At 36.0% G+C, this 13120-nt stretch overlaps 1 protein-coding gene across 1 annotated transcript; it reads left to right on the forward strand.

Moving 5' to 3' along the window:
* The first annotated feature begins 11728 nt into the window (after positions 1 to 11728).
* LOC111918384 (profilin-1) lies at positions 11729 to 12791 on the forward strand. Its single transcript, XM_023914059.3, has 3 exons — positions 11729 to 11969; positions 12261 to 12398; positions 12494 to 12791. The coding sequence occupies exons 1-3, from the start codon at positions 11847 to 11849 to the stop codon at positions 12626 to 12628; spliced, it is 396 nt and encodes a 131-aa protein (XP_023769827.1). The 5' UTR covers positions 11729 to 11846; the 3' UTR covers positions 12629 to 12791.
* The last annotated feature ends 329 nt before the right edge of the window (positions 12792 to 13120 follow it).

Here is a 13120-nt window from a genome sequence, read left to right on the forward strand (position 1 = left end):
TACTATAATCATCGGTAAAAGTCACGTAGAAGCAGTTTCCATCCTTTGTGGTGGATCTAAAGGGCCCACATACATCGGTATGTATGAGATCCAATCAACCATCACCCCTCTCACAAGTGCCAGTGAAGGGTGACTTGGTCATCTTTCCAAGTAAACAAGACTCACACGTGTCATCTTCCCTAATGTCGAATGACTCTAACACTCCATCCTTTTAGAGTTGGGCTATACGCTTCTTTTTGACATGTCCAAGACGACAATGCCACAAAGATGCTTTATCCATACTATTGGAAGAATCCATACACAACACATCATTTCCGAGGTTATCTACAACCATAACAGTTTCATAAATTCCATTACAAGGCATTACAAGCATAAATAGAACCATTCACATTATTAAACGAATATCTAAATCCTTGTCTAAACAAACCATAAAATGAAATGATGTTTCTTGCCATATCTGGCGAGTAGCAACAATTATTTAAATCTAAACCTAATCCATTACTAAGCACTAAAGAATACACTCCAATATTGGTGACATGCGACGATCTTTTGTTCCCCATGATTAGATTTATTCTTCCTTGCTCCACATCTCTATCTCCTCTTAGTCCCTGCAAATCAGAACAAATGTGGTAACCACATCCTGTATCAAGAACCCAAGAAATAGTATGAGGTGAATTGTTAGATTTAATTGTGTATATACCTGCAAAAGATGGCTTGATCTTTCCATCCTTGATGGTTTGCAGATATTCCGGGCAGCTTCTCTTCCAATGCCCTATTTTGTGGCAATGATGGCACTCGGCCTCCTTCGGGTTAGGGTTGGGCTTAGCGAGATCAACCTTGGTCCCACTAGAAGAGGAACCATATTGGGACTTTCCCTTGCGGTGGCTCTTTGACGGAGCCTTCCTCTTCTTGCCCCTTCCCTTCCTTATAGCCAGAACAGGAGCAGCAGTTGGTGCGGGAGTTGGTGCAACAAAATTTTCCTTTAGGTTGCTCTCAGCAGTCCTTAGGAGTCCTTGGAGTTTGCTTAGGGTGACCTCTTCCTTGTTCATGTGGTAGGTCATCCTAAATTGGTTGTATCATGAAGGCAAGGAGTGAAGAACAATGTCGATGGCCAAATCCTCCCCAAAGTTAACATTTAACTTGCGAAGATGATCGACATATCTTTGCATCTTTTGCAAGTGCACAGTTAATGATTCTCCATTTCCCATCTTAGCGGTGATCATGTTGGTGATGATCTCATAGCGCTCTTGCCTAGCGCTTTGGTGGTACCTCTCCATCAAGTCTTGATGCATTTCATAGGGATACATGTCCTCATAGGACTTTTGGAATTCTTGGTTCATAGTGGCTATCATGATGCAATGGACTTTCGTTGCATCACGTTCGTGTGTCTCAAAGACAGCCATCTCTTCGGGAGTAGCGATTTCTGGGTTGACCTTCTTGAGATTTTCGTCGAGGACATACTCTTTGTCCTCGTAGTGTGCAATGGTGCGAATGTATCTTATCCATTCGCTAAAGTTCGTACCATCGAAGGTCATCTTTTGGCAAAGACTCATTAACGTGAATGATTTAGCAGCAACGTTGTTTGCGTTCGACATCTACAAATAGAAAGGACAAAGTTTGATTAGAATTGGATCCCTAATTAAACACCCAAAATGAAAAATTAGGGCTAGGACCCAACAACATTATTTACATATTAGAAAAGGGATGCCGTAATCCAACATGCAAATAATTTGGAGGTAAGTGAATGACGATTCGTTACTTCTTCACCTTGAAAACATAACCTTAAGTTTTTATTGAGAATTCCTAGATTTTATTTGAGATTAGTTGAACCTTTCAATGGCATGTTTAAATCTCGATATGCCCCTCTAGTTTGTGACTGGGATACCGAGGATCACAAAGCGGGTGTGAATAACCATGCAAATCTACATGGTGCCTTCATTGTTACAATCATCTATTCGATGTGTCGGTAAACCACACACGCTCCATCGAACTATGATAAACAACGAATCACCCTTTTCCACCTTTGCTTAGAACCAATTAGTGTGCTGGTAAATCACACACGCTCCACTAACTTCTTAGCAAGGGTACAAAGTGCAATTTCATGGGATTGCATCAATTCACTTTTCCTATAGTAACTAAGATTGGGAATTTTATAAAATAGTTTAGCTACTTTATATATTCATTATACTTATTAATGAGGAGAGGGAGTTTCCCTATCCTAACCGTTCGGCTAACGAACCTCCACCGGTCAAGAAAGCGGTGGGTGTGAGTGTACACCCATTAAGCCATTTTATAGGCAGCAACCTTATACCCACCTTATAGATCGGCTTCATGAATGGGGCCTACTAACAGTAAGACTAGCATTTTAATTTTACACACACACACACACACACACACACATATATATATATATATATATATATATATATATATATAGCCTTTAATAATATAATAGTATAGGGTTGAATTTTAAACTTGTAAAACTCTAGGGGTTGAAATTTAAATTCTTCTAAATTAAACTATTAATCACAAAATTCAAATTTCAAAACTTCGGGATAGATATTGAACTTTTCAAAACAATAGGGATCAAATAACAAATAATTCAAATTAAACAATTAATTTCATAATTATCTATATTTTACCTAATCTAATTTTAGTCATTAGATAATTACCAAATAATCTTAAATAGTCCATATTTATCACATAAATAATCAATATTTAAAAGATTTGAAATTATCTATATTTATGTCAAGGATAATCATTAAATTAAGTTAAAATTCGGATTTTACATAATAAAATGATTTAGGTATCAATCCAAGACAAAACAACAATAAAATCCCAAAGTATCCTCTGTCTGACGCTCGGACTTGCCGAGTCAAGCTTTGGACTCGCCGAGTAGGGCCAACTCGCCGAGTCCAGACACTGAATCGCCAAGTTGGGTCGAACAGAGGTGAAGAAAAATGATTTCCAGCAAGCAAAATAGTTAAGCATCACATTCAATTGAAACCAATCATGGCTTTGATACCACTAATGGGTTTTGAACATAAGAACTTTCCCTATGTGCACATACAACCCTATAGCTTGGATCTAGGTTTCTCTAATTGAACATGCAATATATCCAAGACTTTCATGGCTAGATCTAATGTAAACTAACAATCAAAACATATGAAAAATAGATCTAGAATAATACCTTGAGTTACTTGCTTGAAAACCTTCTTTTTCTTGGATCTTAGAGTCACAATTGTCACTCCTCTAATGGCTTACAAACACCAACTAGCAAGAAGATGATTTGAGAGAGGTGAGGAAGAGGGAAATCGGCTCTAGGGTTACTCCAATAACAAGGGGTACCGATTTCCACAACCCCAAGGGTCTATTTATACTTGTGAGCTCCTAGGGTTTCACCCTAAAACCCTAATTGGATAACTTAGCCTCAAAGCAATCCAATATTCCTTCTAGATAAAGCCTTGGACGATTTCTAGGTGATCCACATCCCTAAAATCATCCAACCCATATCCATAAGGGTTATCAGCTCAAAATACAACTTTCACACATTTGACAGTTTATGCCCCTTTATTCAATTAATCTCTTTAAGTCACAAAATTAATTCCTAATTAATTTATGACTTATATTAATCAAATAATATTATTATTCCTTTAACATATTATTCTTATAATACATTAATAATAATATCTCTTCTCTCTAAATCACCCTGTCAAGTTGCTATGGTGAAGGCAACCCAAAAGGACCATGCATAATCGGGTCAAGTACTTACCAAATATAGTTACCGCCTTAGACACTAATCCAACACAAAGATCTTCAGAAGATTGGGAACCAAGCTTACAAGCTGGAATTTCCCGAAGAAATCGATGGTATTCATAACACCTTCCATGTGTGTTATTTGAGGAAATTCACGGGAGATGTTCCCGACATAATTCCAATCTCAGAGTTAAGGATGGATGAGAACAAAAGGCTGACCGAAGAGCCTGAGGCAATTGTTGACCGTAAGACTAAAAAGTTACGACGCAAGATGGTCAACTTAGTGCTAGTCCGATGGAAACACTCGAATGGGCCGAATATCACTTGGGAAACAGAGGATGACATGATGAGTCGCTATCCACATCTGTTTGCTGATGCATGATTCTGTGACGGAATCATCCTAAGGAGGAGAGACTTGTTACGCCCGGGTTTCAGGGCTAAGCATTTTTGACAATGTAATAGTATAGGTCAACTATTGTAACTCTTTTTGAAGTAATAAAGATGAAATATTTGAGTATTATGTGAATTATGTGTATTTATGTACTTATTATTTAATTATAAATGTATAATTAATAAAGAATAAAAATAAGCGTCGAAATTAAATTGTGAGATAAGTCTGATATCATTACATAAAGTTGTAGTGGTTGAAACAAGGATTCTAGGGATATAAGGAACGCCGAAATCCGAGTTATAACGAAGAATTTATGACCCGTCGAAGTTTCGCGACGGAACCGACACGATACCGGGAAGTGTAAATAGTGAATTTGCGATAGAGCGAGATTTAGCCTTAGTAGTCTTAACGAAAGTCGTAGAATATGTTAAACTAAGAACATCGATAAAAAGAACGCCCAAATCTGACTTCGTATGAAGAAGTTATGATTTTTCGAAGTTTCGGATTAACTGTGTACAACCCGAAATTCGAATATTAGATCGAGCAATTTTTAGCCGACATGACCTAAATGAGAATCGAAGATCTCGTTAAGAGTAGCGTAACAAGAAAAAGATGAAACGGACGTCGGATGAAGAAGTTATGAGAATTTAACGGACCAATCATGTCCCGGCCTGCTGATAATATAACTTTTAAAATAGAGACACAATTAGCCGACGGAGTCTAAACGAAAGATGTGGAGTATGTTCCCACCTTCGCGTGGATATAAAGAACGTCGAAAACGGAGCTCGTATGCCAAAGTTATGATTTTTAGAAGTTGAGAATGCAATTTGCGAAATCTGTTGCTCGATCGATGATGTGGCTCAATCCTGACCGTCGCTTGCTGATCACGGCTCGCTTCGGATGAAGGACACGTCGCCTTGCATTACGCCCAACGTCCGCAGTTTGTATGCCCCATGTATCCTCGCTTTGATCTGCTCCGAGTGTAAGACAACTGGAGGCTTGCTGGTAACCTTATCCGATGACTACGCCCCGCGTAGGTCCGAGGTACGCCCAACGTACCGAGGCCTCGTAGGCTATAAAAGGGGGGCCGAGGCAGCTTCATTTTTCACTCTAAAAATCAGTCTCTCTAGTTTCTTTCTCTCTCTAAGACCCCAAACCACCCTTAAACCCTAGATAAACCCCCTAGCTCCCAAAGGAAGCCCTGAGGCTCCCGGAGTCCCGAGAAAAAAAGTCTTTCGGTTTCGAAACGCTGTTCCAAATAAAGTTCCTGTTTTTTTTTTAAATCTGCTGTAAGTGAGCTACGCTTATGCAATTTTTAATATACCTTTCAAATAATTATAGTAATGTTATTAGATCCTTAAAATAATTATTTGGGGTATTATTATGAGTTATATTGAGTATTATTTAACGCTTATATAATAGTAATAATAGTCAGACTATTAATTTATCATGGTTGACATTAGACTAAACCCTAGTGGTATTGATACTAGGTTTTATCGAAGGAAAAATTGTTTTAAGAGTATCGAAGCGCTGTCCGAGTGTTGAGTCACCACCTTTCAGGTGAGTGCATAGTTACTTTCAACTTACACATAGATATGAAGTATTTTATATAAATTACGTGCTATGTGTGCATATTATCTGAATACTTGCTATCTATGCTGGATGAACGTTTTTATACATGTTTTCAATGATTTAAACTGTATATGTATTTTATATCTACGAAAATGTTGGGGGTAAAACATGGTTAGATGTAATAGGTGATGTGTGATAAAATGATGAGAGGCCTCGATGTTGATGTTGTTGATTCTGTCATCTAGCGGAGTATGGATGACGACCACGGACTCTTCTAGACAGTCCAGTGGAACGCTAGTAGGCTCGCAACCTGTAGGTGCTTGTGAACGATGTGTTCACCGGTGTACTCCATCCCCCACATGGTTGCCTTTAGGACATTTATTGCTGAGGAATCCCCTTAGCAGTAGTGTCCATCCCGATGATGATCCTTAGGCTAGGTCCCTTATGATAGGTGTTTAGGTACGTAAAGTGAGGATAACGGGAACGGGTAATCGGGTTATTGTTGATTGATGAAATTAATAAACTTATTTATTGTGGGTTGAAAACCCTATGTGCTCACCAGGCTCCCCAGCCTGACCCACTCAGTTTCTTGTATTACAGGTAGTGGCGCATGAACATAAATGTGATGTTTTGGGATGAGGGATTACGGATATAGGCCTATAGATATGAAATAATGTAATAAGACTTATATTGTACTGTTTATGCTTTTGATCTGTATCAAAGTGACATCCGAAGTCTTTTAATGAAATACATTTCCTTGGAAATGCTTTTGATAAATCTTTATCATATTTTGTTTTGGGACAAATTCCGCAACACTTTTATTTAAAATGTTACTCTGATTTTCAAACAAAGCATAAACAAAATCAGTCTTTTTCTGGCCGTGAAAATGGGGATGTCACACTTAGATACCAAGATATAACCAGTCTTAAGTGTTCATTTGAATGTCAAATAGTGCATGTTTATTAAGGACTGAAATTTAGTCTTTAGAAAGTTTCATGTACATAGGATAAATTGGTGCAGTTGTATCAATGTCTGATCTTCAGTCCCTAATAAGTTCCTTACACAATCAAAACTGACCCAAGTCTACCAGTGACTGAAATTCAGTCCCTCATAACTTTCCCTCAAAATTCAAAGTTTACGCTAAACTATTTGAGACTGAAATTCAGTCCCTAATGTGTTTCCTAACAAACCTAAACTGACGCAACCAGATTAGGGACTGAATTTTAGTCTAGAATAAGATAGGCCAGCCTTTAATGATTCACACATTAAAATCAGTCCCAGATAATATCTAAGACTAACTAATTAGTCCTACATACATTATATCCAAGACTGATTAATCAATCCCGAATATTTTAGTCACAAAAGCCCTTTTTCTTGTAGTGATCAAGTCAAGTTGTTATGGTGAAGACAACCCAAATGGACCATGCTACTATCAGGTCAAGTACATATCAAATATAGTTATGGGCTTAGAAACCTAATCCAACATGTTTATGGTATGATATTATGTGGTAGTGGTAGGAGGGGTGAAATAGACCATGTAACCAGTTGAAATAAACCGGAGGGTAGGTCGGGCACCCAGATATGCCTGACATAGGTAGGTCGGGCATCCAGGTATGCCTGACAGGGGTAGGTCGGACACCCTGGTATGTCTAACATGGGTAGGTTGAGCATCCAGGTATGCTCAACAGGGTAGGTCGAGCACCCAGATACGCCCGACAATATATTTATTGTATGGTATGTGGTACGATGGGGGAACTCACTAAGCTTCATGCTTACGGTTTTCAGTTTTGGTTTCAGTTACTTCTTCTTCAAAAGGAATGGAGCCGGCATGATTGCATCGCATCACACTCTGATTTTCCGCATATGAGATCTTTGGGAGTTGTACTCTGATATTTTTTTCATGACATATTTTGGTTAATTGACATACTGGTTTTGATATGGATTGGCACTATTGATGTTTTAGACTACTGGTTTTTATAATTACTTATTTGAAAATGAAAATTTTGGCTCCAAATTTTGGAATGTTACAAAAGGTATCCTTTTTTGTCTAAGACCACAAAAATTAATAGATTTCATTTTGAGGTTGAAATCTTCAACACGGTGGTGGCTATGCAACTTATAGAATATCAGGATCGATTTATTGAAACCCCCACCCTAACTACTAGAATACATGGGTGCTTTGAGCCCTTGTGATTCATTTGCACAATTTGACAAATCAAAGTTGTTGAAGTTGGGTAGGTTTTACAAGTATGATTTCGATGATTAAGATATGATAGACCTTGAAGGACAACTTGACATATTTTATCACTCTTGCATCAAAGATGATAGCTTCACTAGTTTGAAAGGAATTTCCGACCTTTCTCATTTGATGGTTAGTACGGGGAAACATCAGTCTTATCCTTTGGTTTATAATCTTTTAAAGTTGATTTTGATATTATCGGTAGTGATCGCAAGTGTAGAAAAATGTTTTTCGAAGATGAAGCTCTTAAAGACCGACTTGTGTAACAAAATTGGCGATGACTTTTTGAACGACGTGTTGCTTTGCTATGTTGGGACCAAGGTTGTAGAACTCGTTACTCGGTACCTGCTCGGCCGACTACTGAGTAGCGAGTACTCAGGAGTACTCGGGGAGTACTCGGATTTGGTAATTCATGTAGAAATACTTTTAGGAAAATTATATATGTCAAAATCATACATTAAAATCATAAGTTGATTGAAACATATAACAAAATTAAATACATGTGAATACACAAAAACTGAAAAACACATAATGGTCTCACTTTGTGAATAATTACTGAAAATTTAAGATATATATGCAGTAATAATCACATGTATGTGTGTTAAATAATAACTCATTAAGTATATTATACATATTAATCACCGAGTTGATCGGGTTTTACAACACTGCTCAGGTCAGTAAGGAGCCGATCAGGGAGTACTCGGGATTTTGTAACTCGCCTCGGTAAGGGGCCGAGTAGCGAGTACTCGGAGGAGTAATCGGCCAACTCGGCGAGTTTTACAACACTGGTTGAGACCAAAGAACTTGTGAAAGTTAAGAATGAAAAAATAATGGAGCGGTTTCAAAAGACGTCGGCACGAAAATGACAATTTTAAATTGTAACAGATCGTTGTTATGTTTTTAACTTTTTATGTAATGGATCGTTTTTTTATTGGACGTAATAAATTATTTTTCGCTTTTATATTATGTTTGGCTGGAGAAAAATCGGCAACACCTACTATCAATTTCTGCGTCCGCCCCTGAGGAGGATTCATATAACGGGAAAAAAAAGACAAACCTTATGAATCTGAAAAATAGCAAAGACTTTTTATAATTTTAGCTATTAACAATTAAGTATTAACATATATTTTTTGAGTAAGTTACATGACTGGTCCTATGGTTTGGGGTAATCTAAACGTTTGATTCCTAATTTTTTTTTTTAACTCAGACGGCCCCTAAAACGTAATTTGGTTGCGTGTTTGGTCTCTGTCGGACCTAAAAAGACTGTATTATCTTTTTTTTTTTTTTAATTTGCTAATTATTTATTTATTAAAAACAAATGGTTCCTCATCTAACAATTTTTTTATTTATTATTATTATTATTATTATTATTATTATTATATAAAATAAACAATATATGAAATTTGCAAACCTAATTTTTCTCTCTCTACCCTAATATACCAGGTGACTCACCCATCACTATGTAACCACCATCACTCCACTCACGCCACCACCATCGTTCTGAAATGAAATTAAAACCAAATCAAAATTTGTAAACGAAATCTACAACCAAAACCAAATTCGAACCTGCAAATAAAAGCAAATCAAAATCTACAACAAAAAAACACATGAAATCCCACCGGAAACCAAAATCAAACCTAAAACTCTACTGTAAAGATTATAAGGTGTTCTTTTTTGGTTAGTTGAATTCGAATCTAGTGGAGAAGGAGGAGAGAAAATAATAATAAGAGAATACGATTTTCTATAGACGACTTAATTGAAGACAAACAACTTTCGACCAAGATTGTCCCCTTTCCTAATCTACCTTATTGTGTGTATTTCCGGTTAACCTAAGGTTAGCACAAACGAGTTGGATTTAAGTAAAACAAGGGATATATTAGACGTGGATACATGGAATTGAAACAAAAGCGGCAAGATTATGGCGTCTTCATTACTAGAGACTAGGGTCGGCAAGGTTGGGGAAGGAAGGTCGCTTCTGGTTCTTAAACGACCACCAGACTCTAGCTACCTCTCTTTCTTCTTATCGGTCTCATACACACCAACACCAAGCTCTGTGCGTTCTATTGGCGCGTGGATTACAGATCCGACAAGATTGGTTGCACCGATAGGTGGAAGAAATCGATGGATGACAAAAGTTAGAGAGAAATAAATTTCACTATGGTGGCCGACAACGATGATGAGAACATTAAGAGATGAGGACACAACAATGGAATTTGACGTTTTTATGGTTGGGTTTAGAAAGAGAGATATTAGGAGGTGAGGTAAGGGTGTAAAGTAGATCCTACTTTGATCATATTTTTAATAAAAAAAATAACAAATAAACAATAAAAAAAATAAAAAAATAAATTAAATAAGGATAATTTAGTCTTTTTATTTATGGAGGGATCCCAACGTCCAACAATAATACATACTAGGGATCATCCAAGTTTCAAAAAAATTAAAGCAAATCTCCAGAAAAGTCCTAAAATTTAATCATAATTTACGAAAAAATCCCAAATTAAATTTTGTTTACGAAAAAACATGAATTACCGGTAAAAATGACGATTTGACTATTTTTTCCGGTTTACCTGTTTTATTACTTACATGTTTCACTAAAGTCTCATTAGTTTACCATAATTTGCGAATAAGTCCCAAAATAAAATTTACTGATGTTTTGGCCATTTGCTCTATGTAACATATACATTTTACCGGTTTCATTGTTGACCCGGACACCTAGTCATTAAATGAGATGATGAGATGGAGATGTTGAGTTATATAATGCTATGTTTAACATAAAACTCGATATCATGATGTATTGTATATCTTTTTGGAACATAAAATGCATCCAACGAAGACTACAATAATTACATAAACTAATAACAATTGCGTTATTTTTTACGTTTATAAGAATATCAAATTGTCTATCTAATCTTATGTAACCTAATATATCCATCTCATCAGACATCAACTCATTTTTCTGCATTTTTTTCTTGAAAACACACATTTTATTGGTTTCATTGCTGACGTAGATACATAATCATAAATGAGCCGATGAGATGGATATCACATTTTACAGTAAATATGATATTATATAACCCATCATATTCATCTTATCAACTAACTTAATGACTAGGTGTCTAAGTCAGCAATGAAACCGATAAAATGTATGTTAAATGAAGAAAATGGCCAAATCATCAGTGAATTTTATTTTGGGACTTATTCGCAAATTAGGGTAAAATAATGAGACTTTAGTAAAACATGTAAGTAATAAAACCGGTAAATCGGAAAAAATGGGTCAAATCGCCATTTTTACCGTTAATTCATGCTTTTTCGTAATCAAATTTTACTTTGGGACTTTTCGTAAATTAGGGTAAAATTTTAGGATTTTTCTGGAGATTTCCCTTCTCCCAAAAATTAAAGACTAAATAGTAATGTTTTAAATAACGTAAGGCGTGACTTGGCAGCAATGTCATGCCTCAAGCTTTTCCGAGATTTAGCGAGTCACGTCGTTTGTAAGACGTGACTTAAGGCGGCAATTTTGTATATAATTAATATTTTTATATGTATTTTCAACTATTATTCTATTTTATACACTTATATGAGTTAAAACGACGTTTTAGTAAAATTTAACGGCAGGTACAAGCCTTGGAGCCATGACAAAATTTTTAGAACTTTAGCCTAATTTACTCTATTTTTTATATTGATAAAATTGAATTTTTTTTTTTAGAAAAAGATAAAATTGAATCAACTAATTATTTTAAAACAAAGATTACACACGCTTAAAATGAGAAATCATCGTGATAAGTGCGTTTCACATTTTCATCGTTTCCGGGCACTCTTTATCTCCTTCCACCCCCGATTGTCGTGGAGGTTTTGCACAATAGTCGAAGTAATAATCGGAATAACAAGATGTCGTGGCAAACTTATGTCGATGATCACTTGATGTGCGAGATCGAATGCAACCACCTCACCGCCGCCGCCATTATCGGCCTCGACGGTAGCATCTGGGCTCAGTCCTCCAACTTCCCTCAGGTTCACTTCCTCTCTCTTCCTCTAACCCACAATTTTCGCTTAATTCAATTCAGTTTTTAGTTCTCGACTAAGGTTCGGATCTGATTCAAATCGCTGCCCTCTGAATTCAGATTTATTGGCTAATTTCTAGTGAAATCCTTGTTTTCTAGTTGACTTTGATCATTTTGAGTTTCAATTATTAAGTTTTCAAGTTTTTTAAGCTGTTAGGATGTGAAATCTTCTAATTAACCTTCGATAAGTAAGGATGAATGACTGAATGAAAATCCATTTTTTTGGGTAATACTGTTGTAGGTCAAGCCAGAGGAAGTTACATGTATCATAAATGACTTCAATGAACCTGGATCACTTGCTCCTACTGGTTTATACCTTGGTGGGACCAAATATATGGTGATTCAAGGCGAAGCAGGATCTGTTATTCGAGGGAAAAAGGTTATAATTAAATCCCCCCTTTTTTTTGGCTTCATAATCGACTGTTTGAACTTGAAAATCAATATGATCTGTTTTTGCAACTATTATTGGTATAGGGATCAGGAGGCGTTACAATTAAGAAGACGGGAATGGCTTTGATCATTGGCTTATATAATGAACCAATGACACCAGGTCAGTGCAACATCATTGTTGAAAGGCTTGGCGATTATCTCATCGATCAAGGCTTTTAATTTGCTTTTTTGTTCTTCAAATTCTTTTTTATCTTTTCCCTTCATTTGTGTGGTTTTTGGTAAATTTATTTCTTTGAATATTGTTTGGGAATGGTGATACTTTGTGAATTCGTTTGTGTACAATTTGTTGTTCACTTGTATATCGTTTGATTCTTATTGACTAGTGAACTTTTTTTTTTCTTGTTTTGTGTTTCATATTTGTAAATAAGAATGTTTTATAAGCATCGGTTAAAATGAAACAACTAAAATTTAGTTTTATTATATTCATATTTACTATGCCATAATTCCATAAACCTCGTGTAACAGAGAAACATTCTGAACAATAAATTTGTTAAATTTATAGCACAAAGTATACGTCAAAAACTACATTTCTGAACAATAAATTTGTTAAATTTATTATGCACTATCTTTGATTGATTCTAAATACATTTGTTGTGTTCCTTATGACAAAACTATAGTTAAGTAGGACACATCAGTTCTTACAAAAGACAT

This window comes from Lactuca sativa, chromosome 8 (genome assembly GCF_002870075.4).
Source record: "Lactuca sativa cultivar Salinas chromosome 8, Lsat_Salinas_v11, whole genome shotgun sequence".
In the NCBI taxonomy this organism is placed as follows: Eukaryota; Viridiplantae; Streptophyta; class Magnoliopsida; order Asterales; family Asteraceae; genus Lactuca; species Lactuca sativa.